The sequence below is a fragment of the Lissotriton helveticus genome, chromosome 5_1 (assembly GCF_964261635.1).
Source record: "Lissotriton helveticus chromosome 5_1, aLisHel1.1, whole genome shotgun sequence".
NCBI classification, from domain to species: domain Eukaryota; kingdom Metazoa; phylum Chordata; class Amphibia; order Caudata; family Salamandridae; genus Lissotriton; species Lissotriton helveticus.
In genome coordinates, this window is record NC_136065.1 from 1,334,306,603 (window position 1) to 1,334,329,367 (window position 22,765).

General features: G+C 42.4%; 1 protein-coding gene across 2 annotated transcripts in view; it reads left to right on the plus strand.

Annotated features, from left to right (window-relative positions):
* Window positions 1-22,765, plus strand: part of LAD1 (ladinin 1) — a 303,504-nt gene that overhangs the window by 247,074 nt on the left and 33,665 nt on the right. For both annotated transcript variants that reach the window (XM_078644193.1, XM_078644194.1), the window contains exons 7-8: window positions 3,347-3,390; window positions 15,096-15,168. In XM_078644193.1, the coding sequence (XP_078500319.1) occupies window positions 3,347-3,390; window positions 15,096-15,168 (117 nt within the window). The remainder of the gene's footprint in view (window positions 1-3,346; window positions 3,391-15,095; window positions 15,169-22,765) is intronic.

Below are 22,765 nucleotides of genomic sequence, written 5' to 3' on the forward strand. Positions count from 1 at the left end.
TTTGCGGAAACTTTAGACGAGCATAACAAAATTCTCAGAAAAGTACTATCAATTGTAATGTCTAAAAATATGACAGTTAATAAAGAAAAATGCAAAATTGCAGTAAATGAAATTGAATATTTAGGTCATACTGTTTCAGACAAAGGCATTACTCCCAAAGTTTCTGTTGTTAGAGCTATTGAAGATGCAAAAACTCCCCAAGATAAAGATGCTTTGCGATCTTTCCTCGGTCTGGCAGAATACTATGCCAGGTTTGTGCAATCTTATTCGCAATTAGTTGAGCCACTGAGACAACTTTTAAGAAAAGGGTCAAATTTCATTTGGACCGATGATTTAAATAAAGTTTTTTGTGAAGTCAAAAAAATGATTATTTCTGCAAAAGCCATTCATGCATTTAGGGAGGATGCCACCTCAATTATTACAGTAGACGCAAGTATTTCTGGTTTAGGAGCAATCCTTACCCAGAAAGTGAACGGACAAGAACAGACAGTCGCATTCGCTTCTAGAGCATTAAAAGATTTTGAGCAAAGATACAGTACAATAGAAAGGGAAGCATTAGCTTGTTCTTGGGCGGTTCACAAATTTAAAATGTACATTTGGGGAAGGAAATTCGAGTTAGTTACTGACCACAAACCCCTGATTTATATATTTACTAAATCTAACTCTACATCTTTGTCAGCTCGACTCATGAGGCTAGTGTCAAAATTACAGGAATTCAACTTTACAATTAAACATATAGTAGGTGGAATCTTTTTTCGTGCTGATTGTTTATCCAGAATGGCTATGTTCAAAGATGATGAAGAAGACTCAGTAGAAGAAGATGTAGAATGCGTCACATTAATAGATGCCATAAATGAAATTAGTACTATCATTTCAGAGGAAGATTGGAAAAATGCTACTAAAAATGATAATATTTTGTTGAAAGTTATAGAATTTTCTACCCACTATTGGCCTGAACAGAGAAATTTGAGCGGAGAGCTACGGAGTTTCGCTCAAGTCGCAGATGAACTCTTTGTTGAAAATGATATTGTTCGAAAAGGTGAGAAATTTGTTCCCCCTTTTAAGCTGAGAGAATCTATTATTAATTTAGCACATCAGGGGCATTTAGGAATAACAAAGACTTCTATGCGAATTAAGCAAAACTATTGGTGGCCATCCTTGGATGCTCAGGTCAAAAATCTAATTGATACTTGTCCTGAGTGTTTATTATCAGACAAACATTGGCGCACTATGAAAATGCCTTTACATCCTACGGAATTTCCTGATTCACCTTGGGAAAAAGTTGGAGTAGACTTTTCAGGTCCATATTCCATTCTGCAACAGGAGAATAAATATGTGATCCTTTTAGTCGATTATTTTTCTAAATGGTTATACTTTGACTTTGTTAAATCCCCAGATTCAAATTCTACCATTACTTTTCTAAAGAAAGTGTTTGATCTAGAAGGAACTCCAAAATCTATAGTTACAGATAATGGTACACATTTTGTGTCTGGTAAAATGCATACGTTTTTAGAAGAATTAGATATCAAACAACTTAAAGTAGCTTTATATTCCCCATCTTCAAATGGTCTCGTAGAAAGAGGAAATAGAGTAATCAAGGAAGGTATACAGACTGCGATATCTTGTGGTTATAAAGTGAAAGAATTCATTACCCGAAAAGTCTGGCATTACAACACATCCCCTCATTGTGTAACTGGAGTATCCCCTTTTTCCCTTTTGAGAGGAAGAGAAAATCGTTCTGTTTTGTTTCCATCATGGTTACAAAAAAATTCTGTAAAGAAACCTCCTGAGTTTCATTCAATTAAGAATGTGGTACGAGAAAAACAAAATCAAATGAAATTGAATTTTGACAAGAGTTTAAACAGTAATCTTGTAAATATTATAGTAGGCTTGCCGCTGATCAGACGCTCCGTTGCCGGGTGGAGTTTCTTCAATTGGAATAAATCCTTTAACTTAATTTACAAGTGCCTCATCGATTCACTTGTTACATTGTCCTTGATTATTAACTTCCCAAACCAGGCATGTTCTACACATAGAATTCTAGATGGCTAATGGTGAATTATTGGGATTTATTTTACTGAGGGGTTCTGAGTGACATCAAATTGACAACAAAAGAGAAGCTTGAGTTGTCTATGATATCAATCAGAACCGTAAGGTGCAAAACATTCCCGTTATTCACTTCTTGCCCATCTATAATTGTATGTTATGTACAGCCCCCAAAATCATCAGCTCCTGCTTTCAATCGCTACTCAGGAGCAGAGGAGCAATAGCGGAAATGACATGTCCTTAACTTTCATTGCAACTCTTGTACAGGTAAGCCTGCCCAGGCAGGAGCTTAAAACAGTAGGATGGTACAGAAAGATGTGCGCAGTGCAATAATTGCCATGTGTAAAGGTAACCTTCAAAGGTGCTTGAATTTTGTCCAGTTACACATTTATGCTGTTATGGTAATAGGAAGTAAAACACGCTATTCCCCCGGGTAAAAATTCTGTCTGAGTGCCAATTAGTACAACACAATGCAAGTTGTGCATTTACCAAAACATGGCATCACATCTTACAGGACTATTTATAACCATAAGCCTCTAACATTGTGCTGGTGACAGTGATTTCATAGACAAACCTTAAGTGCAATTTTTTCTAAAACATATGATTTTTCAAGCACAGTAATAGTGACTGCTTTTGTTTGTGGGAAATGACGAACTTTCTAATTCCTGTAGTTTTAAGCAAGGTTATAACTCAATAAAACAATTTCCTTTCCTGGAAAGGCCAATTGGCTTATGCTAGTATTGCTCAAGCACCAATTCCTCCAGTAATTCCTTATTTACTAAACAAAATCACAGTATTCTTGTACCTTGGAGTTTCTGATTACGGCTGCATTGGTCACTCCGAGTCCAGGAATGTCGTATTGGGTTACCCTAGTTCCTGTAATGATGGCAAATGTGCCCTTGCTGAAGGTCGTGGGTTCTAATCAAGCAATGTAGCTTGACCCCCTTCATGCTGTGACCGTCATTGAAATGCCTGTACAGAGTCGACAATGCCCTGAAATACCAACATGCCAGAGAGCATGCTCTGGTCATGCTACGTTTACTTATGTATGTTTGTTTTATGTAGGCGTCTGCATGATCTCAAAAAATAATCTTATGCTTATCTTTGTTTAGTTGTCCTTGCTATCAAAAACTGCACTGATTATCATCTTCACCCCGAGATGGAATAATCAAAGTCGTTTTTTGATTATGGGGATCATTTTACTTTCATTTTCTAATACTGATGTTCAAGTTGAATTAAGAATTGACAAAGCCGAGCCCCATTCCTGAGTAACCACCCCTGAATGTGTTCTTTTTCACAGGTCATGTCCCAGACGGAGCAAGCGAAGAGTCCTTTCACCAGAAGGTCAGTCTGTTTGTCTACAGTGTACTCGTCATGCAACTGTCCGTGCATGCTACATGGAGTGGTAGTTTGGGAATACAACCAGATATACTTTCAAAGAAGTGACATGAATATTTATGTTAGGGTGGGATGGAGGAATATTGTAAACACAATTTTGTTGTGACCTGCTTGCTCTCATATGGATACCATTAAATAGCTGCCACAAAAGTTAAATATGAAGCGAACAAAAATTGGGAGTTGTCTGACTTGTTTCAAGCTAGTGAAAATGATCTTGGTTTTACATGTCTGGCCCTATGCTACAAAAAAAGGACAGAATGGGGCTGACCAAGGTTCAGCACATCAATTCAAAAATAGAGATAACAAAAAAAGTCTGTGCAACTGCTTCCGGAGTTCGCCGCACTTCCACTCCACTGGTAACCAGATAAGCCAATATGTATGAAAAGGAAGGTGCACCAGAATAAAGTCCGTATGCTCCAAGTGTGTCCAAAAGTATCTTTTATTGTATTTCAAATTTTAAAATTAGACACCAACCAATGCGTTTCGTTCCACAGCTGGAACTTCGTCAGGGCTTAGCTCTATTATTCCTTGTCCAGTCAGTCTGTATGCGTGAGTCTGGATGTGTAAGTAAATGTACCGCAAGATCACCAAATAAGGCCAATCCTAAGATCGCTTGCACTGCAAGTATTGGGCTTGTCAAATATATAAAGTCCCACAATCGTCCAAGTTCCTTAAAACACGAGGATGGCCTAAATCCGCTTGCAATGCAAGTATTGGGCTTGTCAAGTATATAGTGTCCCACAATCGTCCACGCTCATTTATTCACAGGGATGGCCCAAAATTATGGCCCGAGTCCTCCACTTCCGATGGTGCACAATGACGTAATGAGTAGTATGACTCAGCGTCCCGAGTTTAAAGTGGCCAATGTTGCGGCCAGTGATCCTGGTCCAAGTCGACGCCAGCAGCAACAGTCCCTCGTGCAGACTTACTGCCAGACGATTGTGGGACACTATATAATTGATATCATATATTTGACAAGCCCACTACTTGTAGTGCAAGCAATCTTAGGATTGGCCCTATTTGGTTTGATCTTGGCAGTTCGGGCAGGACTATTCCCATTGGAGCAAGGTCAAGACTTATTTGCATGTAGCTAAACTGAAGTGGCATGGTGAGCAAAATAGCGATGAGTTGAGAGTGCTACCCCGAGCTATTGCCAGTGGTTAGACTTATTGCAAACAGCCTCTCATCAATCTTTGTATGATTCAGGCTTTTGATGGACACTGTCAATAATGAAGATGCATGTTAGGTCCAAGGCAGCAGTACAGAAACAAATTGTTTTCCTACAACATAGAAAAAATATAGAAGGAGAAGAGTTTTTTTCAAAAGAAAAGTAAACAGTGTCAGGAACAATATCACCTCTTCAATAATCTCTTGAGAAAACTATGCTGACAACTGTGTTCAGACTGTGTTGGATAACTGTGCGCTCAGTGTCCCAGGCTTTATGCACAAACGTTTGAAAAGCTGCAATTAATGTGTCTGAGAAAGTATGCTTTGTGCATGTGAGAAATAAAATAAACACAAAATGAGCCCAACTGAATAAATGTTCTCCTGGCAGATAAATTGCCTTGATTTACCTCAGCTAATCAACCCTCTTTAACTCAGGGGAGAAGCTTCTGAATCAGCTGTGTTTCATTAGAAGATCACATGACTGGGGGTGAGCCTTTAGTAGTGTTCACTGAAAGTAAAAGAAGGAAACAAGCACAGCTAAGAAATAAAGGACGGGACGGGGAGGGAGAGGAAAGGCATACAAACAAAAGTAATGGGGGGGGCTAAAGAATGAATTGATGAGTAGGTGCGCTTATCCATAGCTATCCCGTTGCCTGCTCCTGTTTATTATGTTGTCTTTTTTTTTGCCCTGGATGAATTGAGGGCTTATAACGAAGTCAGCATTGCGGACATACAGAGACGAGCTTGGAGCGCTAGAAGTAGTTGTCCCTTCCGGCATCCTGAGATGGCTGGGCCGTGGCAGGCTACTGAAAAGAGCATAATGTCACATGGAGCCTGTCTTAGGCGTCCAGCCATCGTAACCCACAGAAAGGCAACAGAAATTTCTTCACAATTAAAGCCCACCCAGTTGCAAATGTGGCAGTTTCGAAATTGTAATTTCAAATCTGACCACCATAAATTATGATTTTTCATTACAATTCCAAAGACACCAAACATCCACTGGTTACCGTTCCAATTCAAAAATAACTATTTGGTAATTCTACTCACTACGCCTGAAATATTTTTGATGAAGATGTATGGGATAATGGCATACATGCCAATACTTAAGAACAGCACAGTGGGAGATGTAGAAAACATCCGCCATGATTTCTATTGAAGCAGCGGTAATTTCAGGTAGGAGATACTGAAATTAAAGCAATCTTTGGTTTAAAAAATCTGGAGTCTCCCACCTGAATGGGATCTGTTGGCATGTATGTAATGGGTACCACCTTGTAGTGTGTCCATTCCCCGCCTTTTATAGATATGCTATCAGTTTCATCAAGTGATGTTAGCGCCTTCTCCACTAGTTGTATAAAGATGCATGTACCTAAATAAAAAAGATATGCTTTAACGAAAATATTTGAAAATGAACATAATTTCGAATGAAAAAAGTCAGGCACCATACTGGCTAAGGGAAGTAAAATGTATAGTTATGCTCACATTAGCATTGTGCGTGTGAACAGAATTGAATTTATATTAAAAAGCAAGCATTGACTAAAAGCCAAATATATTTATACATATATTTTTATGTAACAACATACATTGCACAGGTTGTCCCTTGTTATGTTATGTTATATATTTATTTCTATAGCGCACGGCTACTCCAAAAGAGTGTCCCGGCGCTTTATCGAGGCAGCTCAGAATAAAAAACATAACACCATACAGCAGACAACGAACACGGGAAAAGAATAAAGAGATCCTAAAGGTTAAAAAGCCAGGTCTTAAGGCTCTTCCTAAACAGGAGCAAGTTGGAGGAGGACCGTAAGGCCAGAGGCAAGGTGTTCCACAACTGAGGGGCCCTCAAACTAAAGGAGCGCCCCCCAGTACGTGCCTTCCTCACTCGGGGAACCACAGCCAAAAACAAAGATTCTGATCGCAGAGATCTAGCCGGACGGTAGAAGGCAAGCCTGCGTTGTAGGTACTTTGCTCCCGCGCCAAAAAGCGCTTTATGCGCCAAGGTCAATACTTCAAACATGATCCGCTTCCGGATGGGCAGCCAATGAAGCGACTGCACCAAACTGGAGGCTCTCACTCGCCTGTGAAGGCCAAAAATGGCGCGGGCAGCGGAATTCTGCACAACCTGCAGCCGCTGAACAAGATAGTCCGGGAGACCTATATACAGGACGTTCGCATAGTCCAGTCTGGAGCCAACTAAGGCTTGCACAGTGATCTTTCTATGCTCTTCTGTGAGCAGAGGCAAGAACTTCCGGAGCATCTTGTGTATACCAAAGCAGGTGCCCGTCAGGCCACGAATGTGTGATATCAGCGTCAAGCTATTATCAATCTTCACTCCCAGATTTTTTGCCACCAACGATGCCTGGGCAGGGGGACACATATCTGTGGGCCACCAAGCCCGCCAATCGGGGTCGAGGGAGCAACCGAAGAACAACACCTCCGATTTGTTGGAATTGGCTTTGAGGCTGTTCGACTGAAACGAACTGAAGACCAACTTCAGGCAGCCCCGGATATTCTCACCATCGAAGGCCTGATCTTTCCCACACGTGAAGAGCAACTGAGTGTCATCCGCGTAGGACACGATCTGGGCCCCAGAAGACTCCACCAGTGCCGCCAAAGGTGTCATAAAGATGTTAAAGAGAGTCGGGCTCAACACAGAACCCTGCGGAACACCGACTCCCAATGGCGGCATCTCGGTGGAGCTCGGGGAGGCCCAGACCATTTGTCGGCGGCCCTCAAGAAAAGATGTAAACCAGTTGAGCACCGTCCCCCTCAGACCGATGTCATAAAGTCTGGCGAGGAGCACCTCATGGGGGACGGTGTCAAAGGCCGCCGACAGATCAAGCATGACAAGCATGGCCCTGCCTCCAGAATCCAGTGTCTCCCTAATGATCTCTGACACCTCCAACAGTGCAGTCTCCGTACTTAAATTAGGGCGGAAGCCGGACTGCGAAGGGTGAAGCAGATCACTGGATTCTAGAAAGCTAGAGAGAACGCCATGCACATGCTTCTCCGTGATCTTAGCCAACGCCGGGAGGAGGGAAATCGGCCTGTAGTTGGCCAAAACCTCTGAGTCTAGCCCAGGCTTCTTGAGGAGGGGGATCACCATAGCCCTTTTCCAGGGCAGCGGGACCCTCCCCTCACTCAAAGACAAATTCACAAGTGGGTTGACCAATGGGTTGACCACGGCCGCCATCGTAGCCAAAAATTTGGCCGGACAGGGGTCTAATGGCGAACCCGATTTAAGATTGGCCAGAAGTGCTAGGGAGGCATCGATGGAAAAAGAAGGGAACTCTGCGAGAACCACAGCCTGCGTGGACAACCGCGCCGGTCCCGCCACCAAACTGGCACACACTTCGGCAGACCCCACTGTGAAAGAGTCCTGGATAGACTTGATCTTATCCGTGAAGAATTTGGCAAGATCACAGACCCACACCTCAGATGGAACCCTTTGGGGCAAGTTGGATCTGGGGGCCGTGAACTCCCTCACCACAGTAAAGATCTCTTTACATGAGTTAGAGGCAGCCTCAATCCTCCTGGCCAGATAATCCTTTTTCTCACGGAGAATATCACAATGGTAAGCTTTAACCATAGTCCTGTAAGCCAGTCTGGCCTCCAGATCATAGTGGAGGCGCCATGCCCTCTCCGCCACCTTACACTGGCGGCGAGTGGCACACAATGCCTCAGTAAACCACGGGGCCGAGACCCTCTTAACCATATCCCACGGGGCCATTGCGGGGGCCAGGTCATTCAGCCTCTCCGTCAACCACCCCTGCAAGGACTCAACGTCCTGCTCTAAATCACCTAAAAGAGGGCACGGATAGTCCACAGCGGCCTGCGCTAACTGCTCAGGCGTGACTCTATGCAGGGCCCTCCGAGCAGAGCCATGCTGTCTAGGCGCACTACTAGGGAGTTTCTTGCTGGCCAGAACAGAAAATCTGGCCAGCCTATGGTCAGTCCAGAGCACCGGGAGAAGCTCGATGTCGACAAGAGGGATCGAGGAAAAAACCTGATCTAAAGTATGTCCCTTGTCATGTGTGGGACCTGTGAGAAAAGGGACAAGGCCCAGAGGAGCCGTAATGTCCAACAGTTTGTTGACGTCCAGGTCGTCACCGACATCCATATGAAAATTAAAGTCACCCGCCAGCAGGCAGTGCTGCGCACTCAAAGCCAGTCCAGCAATGGCAACCTGGAGGTCATCGAAAAAAGAGCCCGCTGGACCAGGGGGTCTATACACCAACAGCCCTTTCAAGGCTTGTTGCGGGGTCAGTCTAATGGTGAATGCAAGGGATTCGGATCCTGCGATGGTGTTTAGAGGGAGAATAGAGCAAGAAGCTAGCTTATTCACTACCACCGCCACCCCACCTCCCCTGCCCTTGGCTCTATCTTGCCGAAAGATGTTATAATCCGGTGGAATTGCCGCCATAATGTCCGGATTAGACATCTCCCCCAACCAGGTTTCGGTCAGCAGAAGGCAAAGTGGTTTTTCTCTAACAAGGAGATCGAAGATCTCCAGGGCATGCTTACCTACCGATCTAGTATTGAGCAGATCCTCGCCTCTCCCTAGTGAAGCGACGGGGGCATAATTGGGCGCCCAGCCGCAACCAGGGCAAAACCGTTTACCCCTGTAACGGCCCGGGAACACAGATCGGCATGCACAGGAAAGTTTTTGCAAGGCGCAAAGCTCCCTTGCAGAATAGCAAACCATCTTACCCAAGGAAAGAATATACAGCCAGGCCCTCCCGCCGCTCCACCGCCTCCGGGACGCTGACGGGCGCAGACGGGCAGGACTCTGGCAAAAGCGAGGCCAACCCCGCTGCGCTAAGAGGAGCGGTTTAAATAGGTCCTCCCGATGAGGTCTTACCTGCCCCACAAGGACGCTAAAGATGGCGCTGCCAAAGCGCCGCTGACCATCCCAAAATGGCGCCCAAAGTCGGAGCGCTACTGAGCCCAACCGCCCCGGAGCCCGGACCCGCTAAAACAGCGGTGATAGACAATTATATGGAGTAAGGGGGCACTCCTATCTAAAAGCAAGGGCAAGGAGACATAAAAGAAAACACATAGGAAAAAAACGGTAAGTTAAAATAAAGCGCGCTGACAAGCAGCGCTAGCACCAATGCAGAGCCGCCCCTCCGGGCAAATGTTACCAAACAGGGCGAGCACACACGAGGACCGCCTTAAATAGGTCCTCCCGATGAGGTCTTACCTGCCCCACAAGGACGCTAAAGATGGCGCTGCCAGAGCGCCGCTGACCATCCCAAAATGGCGCCCAAAGTCGGAGCGCTACTGAGCCCAACCGCCCTGGAGCCCGGACCCGCTAAAACAGCGGTGATAGACAATTATATGGAGTAAGGGGGCACTCCTATCTAAAAGCAAGGGCAAGGAGACATAAAAGAAAACACATAGGAAAAAAACGGTAAGTTAAAATAAAGTGCGCTGACAAGCAGCGCTAGCACCAATGCAGAGCCGCCCCTCCGGGCAAATGTTACCAAACAGGTGGCTCTTTAAATTTGCAGATATACTAAAACTCTTTCCACATTCTTGGCATGTGTATGGCTTTTCTCCTGTATGCTGTCGCAGATGAATGGTTAGATCCAATGCTTTAGTAAAGCTCTTTTCACATTCACTGCATGTGTATGGTTTTACCTCTATTTGTTTTCCCTGATGGACATTTAGCTTTTATAAATCAGTAAAGTGTTTGCTACATTCCCTGCAAGGATATGCTTTTTCCCCAGTGTGTGATTGCTGATGGATCTTTAGTTTTCTTGAGAAAGTAAAGCTATTTCCACATTCACTGCAGGTGTAAGGTTTTTCTGTGCGCATTTGTTGATGGATCTTAAGGTTTGCGGAGAGAGTAAAGCTCTTTCCATTTTCACTGTCTGTGTCTGTGTCTGTGTGTTCTACTGTATGTGTTTGATATTTGCCCCACAGAGCTGGTGATTCATTAAAAGTCATCTCACATTCATTACACCTAAATAGGCTTTCTGTTTGGCTGTTAGTGGTGGCAGTGTAGGGATTAGAAGTTATTAAAACTCTTCTCACAAACACAGAACCTTTATGGTATTTCTTTTGTTTTTGTTTGATAATGAACTCTTAGTTGTGATGGCTGAGGAACCCTATTGCCACATTCAATATATCCTCACGCGTTTTCCCCTGTGCATGGTTGGTGATGCTACTTCAGTAATGAGGAGAAGCCAAAGTGTGTGTATGTTTTTTTCTTTGGGGTTTAGAGTCTAAGCGTCGGTTATATTTTGGCATAAATCATGTTAATGTGTTTGCTGCCTGATCATTGTGGTTCCTAAATCACTAACTATATTTTAATCTTCACTAGGTATTTGCAGCAGGTATGTTCTTGCAGGACTGATAACATATGTATGATATTTCAGGAGCTGTGTTTTCAACCTGCATTAAGAACTTTCTAAGATGTGTGCAAAGAATAAACCTCACAGCTTATCTAAATAGTCTGTTTCTTGGACAATCTTTATGAAATACACACAAAGAACAAAACTCAATACCAAGTCGTTATGCTCTAGAATAATGTTCTGCATTGCAAGTAGCCAAACACTTCTTTCTTTTAACTTTCACATGTCTGCTTCATGATTCATGTTTTGTATACCTATGACACTAAAGGGGAGTTCTTACTGTGCAGAAGTGCACATTGTGCAGGAGCAGAATGCCTTCACTCATAGTCAGGTAAGCCAACCACCTGAAGTCGCCTGAACCTGTGCCGCATGTTCAGGGCCGGGCTGGCAGTGCAGGCATCAGGCAATCCCCCGGTGCGCCGCAATGGTGGGGGCCGATTTTGGGGCCCTGGGGGCCGTTTTTGTTACAGGGCAGTTTCTGCAGCTTAGCTGCAAAATCGGCCCTGTAACAAAACCGTCCGAAAACCGGTCTCAGCAAAGAGCTCTGTCTCACCTTCGGGCTGGCCGAGCACTTTGCCAGGGCTGGTTTTGGTTCCCAGTCCGGCCCTGCCCATGTTGTACGCTGTGGCAGTCAGAAGCAAAATGTGAATGACACTACAGCAAATCAATAGATGAAGAAGGATAACTGAAAGACCCTATAAGTATGTATAGTATATATGTATTTTTATTTAAAAACAAAATATCGTGGCTAAGGGAAGACCGCAAACTCAAACATTTATTGTGCACAGCCAAAGTAGGCCATAACAATTACCAAAACGGTGAAAACGCAACCTTTACATTTAAAATACACAGCATTAAGATTGCAAAAAAAATAATAATCATTCAAAATTATCAATTTGACGAGTTAAAAATGTTAAAAGAACCGAAGTGTCCTCTCTAGGGTTACAGCGTGAACATGAACAAGCTAAAACAGGTTTAATTAAATCCACACTGGTTCAGTACCCCCAATAAAAAAAAAAAACTACAACAAAGAATAATGACGATACTATTATTTTCGTGAGAAAAGCAAGACAGTGACGGTGCATTTGAACTGCCCTAAAAATGACCACCTTCAAACAATCAGCATATTACTTCGCGAAGTTAACACCAAAGAAGTAAAAGAAACAAAAAAAAGAGAAACTTTTTACATTAGAACATTTAATTAAAACCTCATAAGAAAGTTTGTCAAGTTCAAAGCAGTTTTATGCTAAACCATAATGGAAGCTTAAAGAGTCTCTGGTTTTAGTCAGATAAGATCTTCAAAGATACACGAAGGCCTCTTATACATCTGTGCCTTCAGGTACAAATATTTTTTAATAAATATAAGCAATATTTTTTGGAATCATGCTCTTGTCTTCAAAGCAGCGTAGATATAGGCTGATACATCCAGAAATATTTTCCTGTCATCTGCTCTCACGCAGAATGCTAATATGATGTTTGAGAAAAAGCAGGCATAGATAAAATGTCCAAACACTTGACATATGCTGGCACAGCAACAACAAAATTGATATTTTTTCTGGACCACCAATCGAGCATCTACACGAATGTGCTCCCTCGACAAGTTTTGGTGACCATCTTTTAATGGATGAAGCAAGCAGCAATCTATATTTTAAGTAAATGGGCATTTTTTCCAATGGGAAGATTTCACCCAACAATGGTTTAAAGCTTCAGTCTTGTTTGAACTCTATAAAATGTTTTAATGTGGAACCTGCACTGCTTGCTTCCAAGCATAAGACCAGTTGGTGTTTGGTACCAAATCAAAACTAGCCGTGGTAATGTTTTCTCAATGAAGTCAAAGATCTTCCAATCGGATGTTCTGAAGAACATTTGATATGGTTGCGAACCAGGGAAGAAAAAGATACTTTCAGTTCTTCATAATGTCTAATAATGTATTTTTATACAAGCCAAGCTCTTCCCTGGACCATATTCGGATCCAATATTTTACAGGTGCTATGGGAATGCAATCCTCGATTTTCCCCAAATATGCTCGATGTGCATCCATCGGTGTTCCACAGCCCAAATGTAGTAACGGTCATAAAAAGTTTTTCTCTGTGGTTTGACTGGATGGGGTTTTTCTATGTCCCCAAATCCCGGAACCATATATGCTGGCAGCCATAGCTTTAATTTAATATGCCAGGGTAGCCGAGCTTATCTAGCAGTTTCCACACTCTTTTGCAAATCTCAATGCATCACCTGCTTGCTGGCTGCGAACTTTTAAACCCTTGGGAGCCCACAACAGTTTACTATCAAGGTGAATGCCTTGATAATCATAGGTGGTCACAAGGTCCAATGGCTTATAATAGACACTAAAGGTCGCTGTAAGTTTAGTTTTCTTATTAAGAATCATATACTTTGCTTTTCCAACATTGATGGTGAGACTTCTAGCATACAAAATGACTCGACACCTGCCAGAAGACAATGTATCGATAATTCGGTTTGGGTTATTAATACTGCGTCTTCTGCAAAGAGCAGTATTGGTATTTGATCTTTGTTTATTTTTGGTACATCTAAGTCAAGGTTTGTTAGTGTTTTTATGGCATTGTATACATAGCAGTTAACTAAAGTTGGTGCTAAAACACAACTTTGCTTGACACCTCGTTCTATTGGGATCTCTGACGTGTATTCACCCTGGTACAATATTTCAACCGGGTTGTGGGATCAGAGTGCATTGCAGATAGAAGCGTTAATAGTTCATCAGGGACTCCTTGTTGCTTTAAAATTTGCCATAGCTCAGGGCAATCAACGTTGTCAAAAGCCGTTTCGAGATCAATGAAAAACCAGTATAAAGATGACTTTTGAAGGGAAATGTATATTGAGCAGATAAAATGTAGTCTCATTTAATCTAATTTCAAGGCCAGACCTAAAAATGGTGTGGTGAATCCACTGGCTATGATCATGAACCTAGATAGGGGGGTTATAAGAGGGTTATAAGAGTAAAGCATATGACATATGCAATAAATGTCACACCCCAGATTAATGAAAGCAGTGATTATTAAAATAAATTAATCCAGCATAGTTCAATATTATATTCTAAACAACTAACACAAGTGCCTGACCAAAACACCTCAGCGGTCTTGAACATAACAATGAGCTATCTGGAATCATTCAATAACAACAATTCCTGCTTACACCAACATGGAGGACAATATTTATTTGATACATCAATTGTAATAGTGTGCCGGACTCTTAACTTATGTTGAAATGCTATGTGCCTGGAAGGTCCCTGAGATCTAGTGGGACTGGCCTGCTGATAGTGCCGAAGGTGAAGAAGGCCAGAATGGGAGGGAGATCCTTCCGGTTCTTGGCAGCTCAGAATTGGAACAAACTCCCTGTAAATCTCCGGATGAGAGACTTCTGAAGCTAGGTTTAGGAAGGCGCTTAAAACCTATTTGTTCTCAGGCTAAGCATGGTGGGCACCGTGGAACCGGGCCGCTGCCACTCTTTCACCCCAGCGCGGGACACGCCAAGATGGCATAACCATGCGCTTTATAAATCCCTTTTATTATTATTATTATTCTGTAACTATTCAATGTAAACACAATTTGAGGAAAGATGACATGAAGTCATGATGTTAGTGGTGAATCCCAGACGTAACATTGTCTGCCATTTCATCCCATAAAAAGCCTTGAATACATTACACTTTTAACCAGAGTTGGCTTAACCAGTTTGCTTTTCTATTGAATAAGGTTATGGGACAGAAACATGCACTCCTTACTTATAGGCATGTGCGGGAATCAAGATACAATATAGGGTGTCATACATTGCGATAAGTAGGACATCTGCAAGAATAAATGGGTGTGGTGATTTTGCTTGGCAGTTGTTTGGGTGAATATTGTGCATGAGGTAGGTCCTCAGGCACATAATTCTGTATGAAATTTACTACTCACACCAGTCTCCCACGTGCAAAAAGAGTAAGTATAACAAATTAGGCAAATGATGTGAAATACAGGAAATCCAATAATAGGTATTTACAGAAGATTAAGCTTGGGGAAGAACAAGTTTGTGCAGTTCTAAGCGAAACAATGTGCTTATCATGGGGACTGAGGTGACATAATTATAACCACACAAAACACTTTTCTGCTTCAACAGTGCCAGCTTAAGGATTCCATCCAGGAATTTCAAACTTGATGCGAAACTGGAGAAATATGCCTCTGCACTGCAGGTGAGAACCAAAAGAAAAAACAGATGCCTTTTGTGGCATAGAGCTATCCACCGCAGAGTTTATATATATATATATATATATATATATATATATATATATATATATATATATATGTATTTATCTTTTTTTTGCAGGATGGAATTTTCCTTATTCACACAACATTGGCCTCATACCCAATATAAATGGCCTGGCACACCTATCTAAAGACTCATTCCTACATGACTTGTCCCTTGCACTCGATTGGCGACACACATTTATCACATCACCAATCTCATACCGCTATATCAACCCTGTCACACCTCTCTCTCTCCGCCCCTCTCTCTCTTGCACACACACAAGCACATACAGGGACAGACACATGTGCACCCATATGCACACACACACACACACACACACACACATCTAAATAGGCTTACTCCTCCCCATAAAACTGTAATGATGCAGTTGACCAAAACTCCCTCATCACTGGCCTTGCATATTTGTGTGAAGTCCCATACAATGCCTATAGAGCTATCTCAGAGGCTTGAAAGTAGCTTGGTTTATTCCACACACTCATTCCACACAGTGGCTTCAGACACTTGAATGAAGTTGCATTCATTACAAGAATATTCATTTTTTTCACCACATCATCAGTCTAAAACATTTAAAAAACATTCAATCATTCATCACACTCCTGACCTCATACATTTTAAATGTCTTGATTGCCTGCTGTAAATGGTCATTACAGTGAATCCAACTTTCTGTAACACTCCACATATATTGGTAGCGAGCACTGTTCTGAAAACAGTCATCCATACGATTGCATTAAATGTAACCATGTTGCCACACCATCCTCCCCATCGCCATTAGGTCATAAATACTTGGGGCCAAATTTATCAAAGAGTTGCGTTACCCTTGTGCCACGCAATGGGGCACAAGAGCACTGCAACTCTTAAGTTAGATTTACCAAGTCACGCAAGGCAATCTGCCATGGCCATCAGTGGCTTGATAAATCTAGAGTAACGCAACACAGTGCAAATCGCCGCGTTGCAACACTCTTCCACAGGGAGGTGGTCCATGGGTGGAGAATGGGTGTTATCACATATCCACTCATGGATTCTTTGGCATATATTCCCAGATTTAGCAGAATTATTAGACTTGGGAAAGTGTCAAAATACTACCTCTCCCCATGGAAGCCACAATGAGGAGAAATATCATTATTTCTTCTCGTTTTTCCTCTTACTATGTGTGCTGCATTCTGCAGTGCATTTAGAAAGAGTAAAATGCCTCAGGGGATTGTTTTTGTGGAGGAAGGTGTCCCTTCCTGCACAAAAAAGAATCCAGCTCACCACAAAGGCACCCTTGCACCATGATGCAAGGGTGCCTGCATTGGCTCTAGGCAGCACATTGTGCACCAGAGCAGGGAGAAGACATGAATGCACCATATAATGTTAAATATGGGGCACTCCTGCACTTTCCCTATCATGAAGAAAGGTAACTTGCTGCGCTGCATGATTTTTTAATAAATATGCTCCTTGACCTTTTACCTGTAAATCTCGTTTATAATACTCGAGCAATATTGGAATGGTAGATAACTGACCACACCAGAGGGGGGGAAAGTGAGCCTAAGACTGTGACAAGCCACAGTAGGACTCAATATGATAGGAGTTGCAGGAAAATGAAGAGAGCATTACTACTTGGTTCCTCTTCCTCATCCATTATAGGTGTCACATTATGAACATTTACAAAGCTGGGCTAAGTTTATCTTCAACAGACAACATATAGGTGCCTACAAGTCATAGACAACTACTGACCCTTGTGGAGAGTAATGGCTCAAACCCTACACTTACGAAATTAAGCGACTGTCCAATTAAGCACCAGACCATTGGCAACCGAAGGCTGTAAATGTAAGCCCATATCTTTTAAAAATGAAAAAGCTCCCTTGCAGGTGGTCAGTAATACAAATACCCATAGCAGCAGCAAACTAGCAGAAGGACCAGATCAGCGCCTGCAGGGTTATAAAAGGTGCAATCCTCCAACCTAAAGGAGTGACACTGCCTAACATATGTCCAGGCTACTATGCTCAGGAAAGTAGACAACTCAATTAAGGGTACACCCACACACCACATGTATTTGGTGCCAACCTCTGAATCACAAATCAATTGAACTGATCGCAAGAGACACCGATATGAAGGGAGCATGGAATTATTGAAAACAAAAGGCAGACTTTGCCAAAGTATAACTAAAAACATGCCATAGAATAAGTGCAAAATATTAAATCTCTATTGGATACCACATACAAATCAAACTTGTAATCAAGGCAGAGGGGCATCCACAGCTCAGGCACTCAAAGAAGTTTAGACTGAAATATCTCAAAATCATATGCATCTAGGCGGTAACCTGTATCCTTCAACATAAGTAACCTCCATAAACGTGGGAGAAACAATGAGAGAGGTACCATGAACAGCCATAAAACTAAACATTGTAACAGAAAGAACACATAGCCCTAGGTAAGTCAAATACAATAAAAACCGACACAATGGAGAAGTAGCTATGAGACATGAGGCATTGAGAACAAAGAGAAGAAACTTGTATGTGAACCAATTATATTTGCTCAGAAAAATAACCAGTTTCCAACAACATGCAGCCTCAAAGGAAGGACAGTGATGCCAGGGCTGAAGAAGCAATAACTTTGCAGCTGGTCCAAAATAAGCTGTGGCATGGAGCAGTCCATGTGTACATCCCCAAAGGGTGCAAAACACTGGTACATGGGCATGAATGAAAAGGTTCCAGAGGTATAACATTGTGCCTAACCAAGCCACTCGGTATGCTAGGCTTCACTAACATCAACATAGTATGCCTAAAACACAGCTTACCTGCCTTAATACAGAACACTTGGAAAGAGATGTTGGGCCCGCTATAGGGAGGAAGCAACCCTAACACGAAAATGTGCATGAAATAAACCTATGAGTTTCCAAGTAATGATCTAGAGGTGATACAGGGCTCTGAAGGAGGATGAGCCGAGAGGATCCAAGCGGACTATCCCAAGCTATGCCTCTAACACCAAGGACAAAGGAGATATACTTATCTCATAAAAAAGAGCAGCAAAAATTGTCAGCTGCCTTCAAACATCATGTGCACGAAAGGCTCTTCTACCAAATCAGGGGATATTCTTGGACAAGTCTTTTCTTTTTTTTAAGTTCAAATAGTTTTTATTAGGGTAAACAGAATGATCACTACAAAAAGTAATAGGCAATAGAGCATTGGCGATAAGAACAATAAGCTAGGATAACATTATTAAATTACATCAAAATAAAACGTAAAGGGGAAAAAGAGGAAAAGGGTAATCAAAAAATAGTGAATGAGGCTTGGGGTGAAAATTGTACATTTGGTGAGGCTTTATACTTCAGGAGACAGTGCAAATACAAGCAAAAAGATAAGTATTAAAGAAAAAGAGGGAACAAAAGGCAATTCATGGGGGTTTCGAGACCTCTTGCTGCGATGGGGGAAGGTGAGATGAGCGTTTGGCGCAAACATCCAAGTAAAGGGTAACAGGAAGCCACAGCGCATGTCTTTTCGGGGCCAGGGCGATTGGATAAATAAATGCAGTATCTAATCTATGATTAAAACATACATTGAACCACCAAGCTTTAAACGTGATACCCTCAGAGTTCTTCCAGTTAACAGTAATCTGTTGAAATGCAACAGCTAACAGCAAATCAATAATATGAACATTCATTTCAACTTTAGTCCAGGAAGAGGACAGTGAACCGAGGAATATGTCAGTGATAGAGAAGGGGATAGAGGTGTGAAAGATAGAATTGATTTGATCCCATACTTTGATCCAGAATGCTTTCGTGTGAGGGCAGAGGAAAAGCATGTGAAAAAGCGTGGCATTGGGGGTGGAGCAAGACCAACAAAGGTCTGGGGTGGTAGAGAACCTTTTGTGAAGAAGAGAAGGCGTGTAAAGGAGTCGATTGTAAAGGAAGAAAAGTGTTTGTGTAAGAGAAGCAGCTCTGGAGGACTTGCGAAGTTTAATCCAAAGTTTATCCCATAAAGTGGTAGGCCAAGAGACTTCGAGGTCAGATTCCCATTGCGCCTCCACTGTAGTTTTGGGCCGGGGTGATGGAGGGTTGTGGAAGGAATGATAAATGGAAGACGCTGAGGGGTTGGAGCGCAATTGAGAATGTAAAGAGGAAGTCGGTGAAGTAGAAGCCGTAATTGGAGGAGAATGAGAAAGGGAATCGTATGCGGACGTGACCGCAGTCTTGAGTAATGTGTATTTGTGGGCAAAAGAAGAGGGGAGAGAGAAATTTCGACTTAGAATAGGAAACGGAGTGAAGACAGAACCAGTAAAAAGTTGGGAAACCCATATTAAACCACGTTGCCTCCAGGATTTCCAGTAGAAGGGCTTGAATTTGATAAGGATACTGCTATTATACCAAATCGTAGATGTGAGAAGGTCAGCTATAGAAGAGGGAGGAGGTGGGGTGATGGCTAAAAGTAATTTCGCGGTGTGTTTGTGGATTGGAGTGGATACAAATTGGGGTTTGCGAGAAAAAGAGAGATACTCGGCAAAGGAGAAGGGAGAGAGAGAAAGGAGCTCAAGGTTAGTCCAAAGGGGAAGGGGTTCGATAGGATCTTTAAGCCAGAAAGCGGCCTGTTTCAGAAGGAAGGCTTTATGATAAGCAGGAAAATTTGGGAAATTAACTCCGCCTTCCACTTTGGGGAGGCGCAATCTTGATAAGGACATGCGCGGTTTTTTCCCAGACCATAAAAAGGAGGAAAAGGTGGTGTTGATTTTGGCAAAAAATTTTGCAGGGATGGAAACGGGAATATTCGAGATGGTGTAAAGGACAATTGGGGAGAGCATCATCTTAATAGTGTCCAGTCGGCCCCACCAGGAAAGGTATAAGGGATGCCACCTGGAGGTGAGTTCGGATAACTTCTCAACGCATTTAGTAAGACATAAGGAGATAGTATCCGAGACAGAAGGGGCAATATGTAAACCGAGGTACTTTATATGGGATGGGCTCCATTTGAAATTAGAAGCCACAAAATCAGGTTTAAAGGTGAATTTGGTGAGGGGTAGAATTTCGCATTTGTCGTTGTTCAATTTATAACCGGAAAGGTGAGAATATACATTAACTTCGGCAAGAAAAGCTGGGATGGAAACCGATGGGTTTGAAATGAAAAGTAAAATGTCATCAGCATAGGCAGCTAACTTGATTTGCGAGTGGGATAGAGGGAAGCCGTAAATGTCTGGATTTTGACGCAATTTAGATAGGAAAGGTTCAAGAGCAAGGTTGAAAAGAAAGGGGGATAAGGGACATCCCTGTCGTACTCCTCTGCCAAGGTTGAAAAAGGAGGAGATTAAACCATTAGCACAGACCGCTGCTCTAGGGTTCGCGTAAAGAAAAGAGATGAGGGAAATAAAATTAGGGCCAAACCCAAACCATTTTAATGCGGAGAATAGGAATGACCACTCTACCCTATCAAACGCCTTCTCGGCGTCAAGAGCAATTGCGGCTAGGGAATTACTGAAGCGTGATGATTTAGATAATACGTTAAAGAGGAGTCTAGTGTTGTCTGATATGAAGCGTCCTTTAACAAATCCGGATTGCTCAGGGCCTAGGAGTTCTGGGAGGAAGGAGTCTAATCTGATGGCTAAAGATTTGGCATATATCTTGTAGTCAATGTTAACCAATGATATCGGTCTGTAATTCTTACAGTGTTGAGTGTCTTTCCCCTCCTTCGGTATAATACAAATATAAGCGTCAGAAAAAGTGCCTGAAGAAGCTCCGTTAGTTTTAAAAGACTCCAGAAGGTGAAATAATTTGGGTAACAGAAGGGTAGCAAAATGCTGATAAAATTCGACAGTGAAACCATCAGGTCCTGGGGCTTTGTCTTTCTTAAGAGATTGGAGTGCTGTGTGCAATTCACGAACGGTGAGGGGAGTTTCAAGGGAGGTAAGGTCAACGGGAAAGTTAGAGGGAGGGTGAATGCTTGTGAAGAAAGTGGAAAGAGAGTGCTCAGAAGGTTGCGTGCCAGAAGAGTAAAGTGTGGAGTAAAATCGGGAGAATTCCTCTAAAATATCCGCATCTTTGTGTTGCAGAACTAAATTAGCATCAAAAACAGATTCAATATCCAGCTTATTTTGTTTAACCTTCAAATAGTTAGCGAGAACTTTCCCCGCCTTATTTTTCCCACCATAAAATTTCGAGCTGGATTTCAGTAAGTACAATGATGCATCATCAGTGGATTGTTTGTTGTAATTCATTTTCGCATTAACAAGAGCTGTCAAACTTTCCTGGGTGTGAGAAGTGTAAAAGGCATGTTCCAGAGTTTTGATCTGAGATAAAAGATCTCTGGTACGTTGACGGGCAAGGCTACGCTTTGTGGCAACATGTCTGAGGATAAAGTCTCTAGCTGCAGCTTTATAAGCGTCCCATATAGTGTGGGTAGCCAAGGTAGGGGTGTCATTTATAGCAAAAAATTCGGTGGTGAACTCAATAAAGGAGGTCGTAAATTTGGGATCAAGAAGGAGGGTATTATTGAAACGCCACCTTTTGGGACCAGTGGATCTGGGCAAGATGTCAATGTTAATCAGAACCGGGGCATGATCCGAAAACACAATGGGGCCTATGTCAGCTTGGGTAAGGGATTGGGACAAATGGTGAGAGAGAAAAATATAATCAATACGTGACTGGGATTGGTGAACAGGGGAGTAGAATGTAAATTCTTTGCTGGTTGGGTTGCATAGTCGCCAGGCGTCCACTAGTTTGTGCTGAGAAATGACATGTGTAAAGAGCTTATGGGATTTATTAGGGACACAAAAAACTTTGGAGTTTCTGTCTAAGAAGGGGTCCAACGGCAGGTTACAATCACCTGCTAGAATAAAGTTGTCTTCAATGGATTGAGTAATACGAGAGGCAAACGCATTCCAAAAAGTAGGGTTTCCACCTGTGGGGGCATAAACATTAAGCAAGGATAAAGGGACACCCTTAGAGGAAAGTTTGACATGTAACCATCTGCCATCGGGATCAGATTCAGACAGCAATACAGAGTGAGAAAAGGACTTTCGAACCAGCAAAACAACACCATTTCTTTTGCCATCCCCGGGAGCTGAAAAAACCTTTCCCACCCAACCTCTTTGAAGCTTAGCAGCGTCAGTATCAGATAAATGGGTTTCTTGAAGAAAGGCTATATCTACATTCAGTTTAGCTAAATGGGAAAGGATCTTTTGTCTCTTGATAGGTGAGTTTAAACCTTTAACGTTCCAAGAAACAATGCGTACTGACATTAAGAATAATTAGAAAGAGGGAGTGCAAATACGTAATGGAAAAAAGCCTCAGATATATCGAGAGAGGAGAAGTGTGAGAAAAAAGAAAAAGAAAGCCTGAAAAAGAGAAGGACAGATAGAAGAGAGTGAAAGAGGACAATGGAGAAGAGGGGCGCTGGGATATGAAAAGAAAATCGTGATAAGAGGATAAGAGTCAGCTGAGCAGAAAAGAATATAAGGCAAGAGGAAAAGGAGGTCATAAATGTCGGAAAAAGAAGATAATTTGGAAAGATCCATAGAATGTTACACAAGAGTAAAGAGGGTGTAGCATAGGGC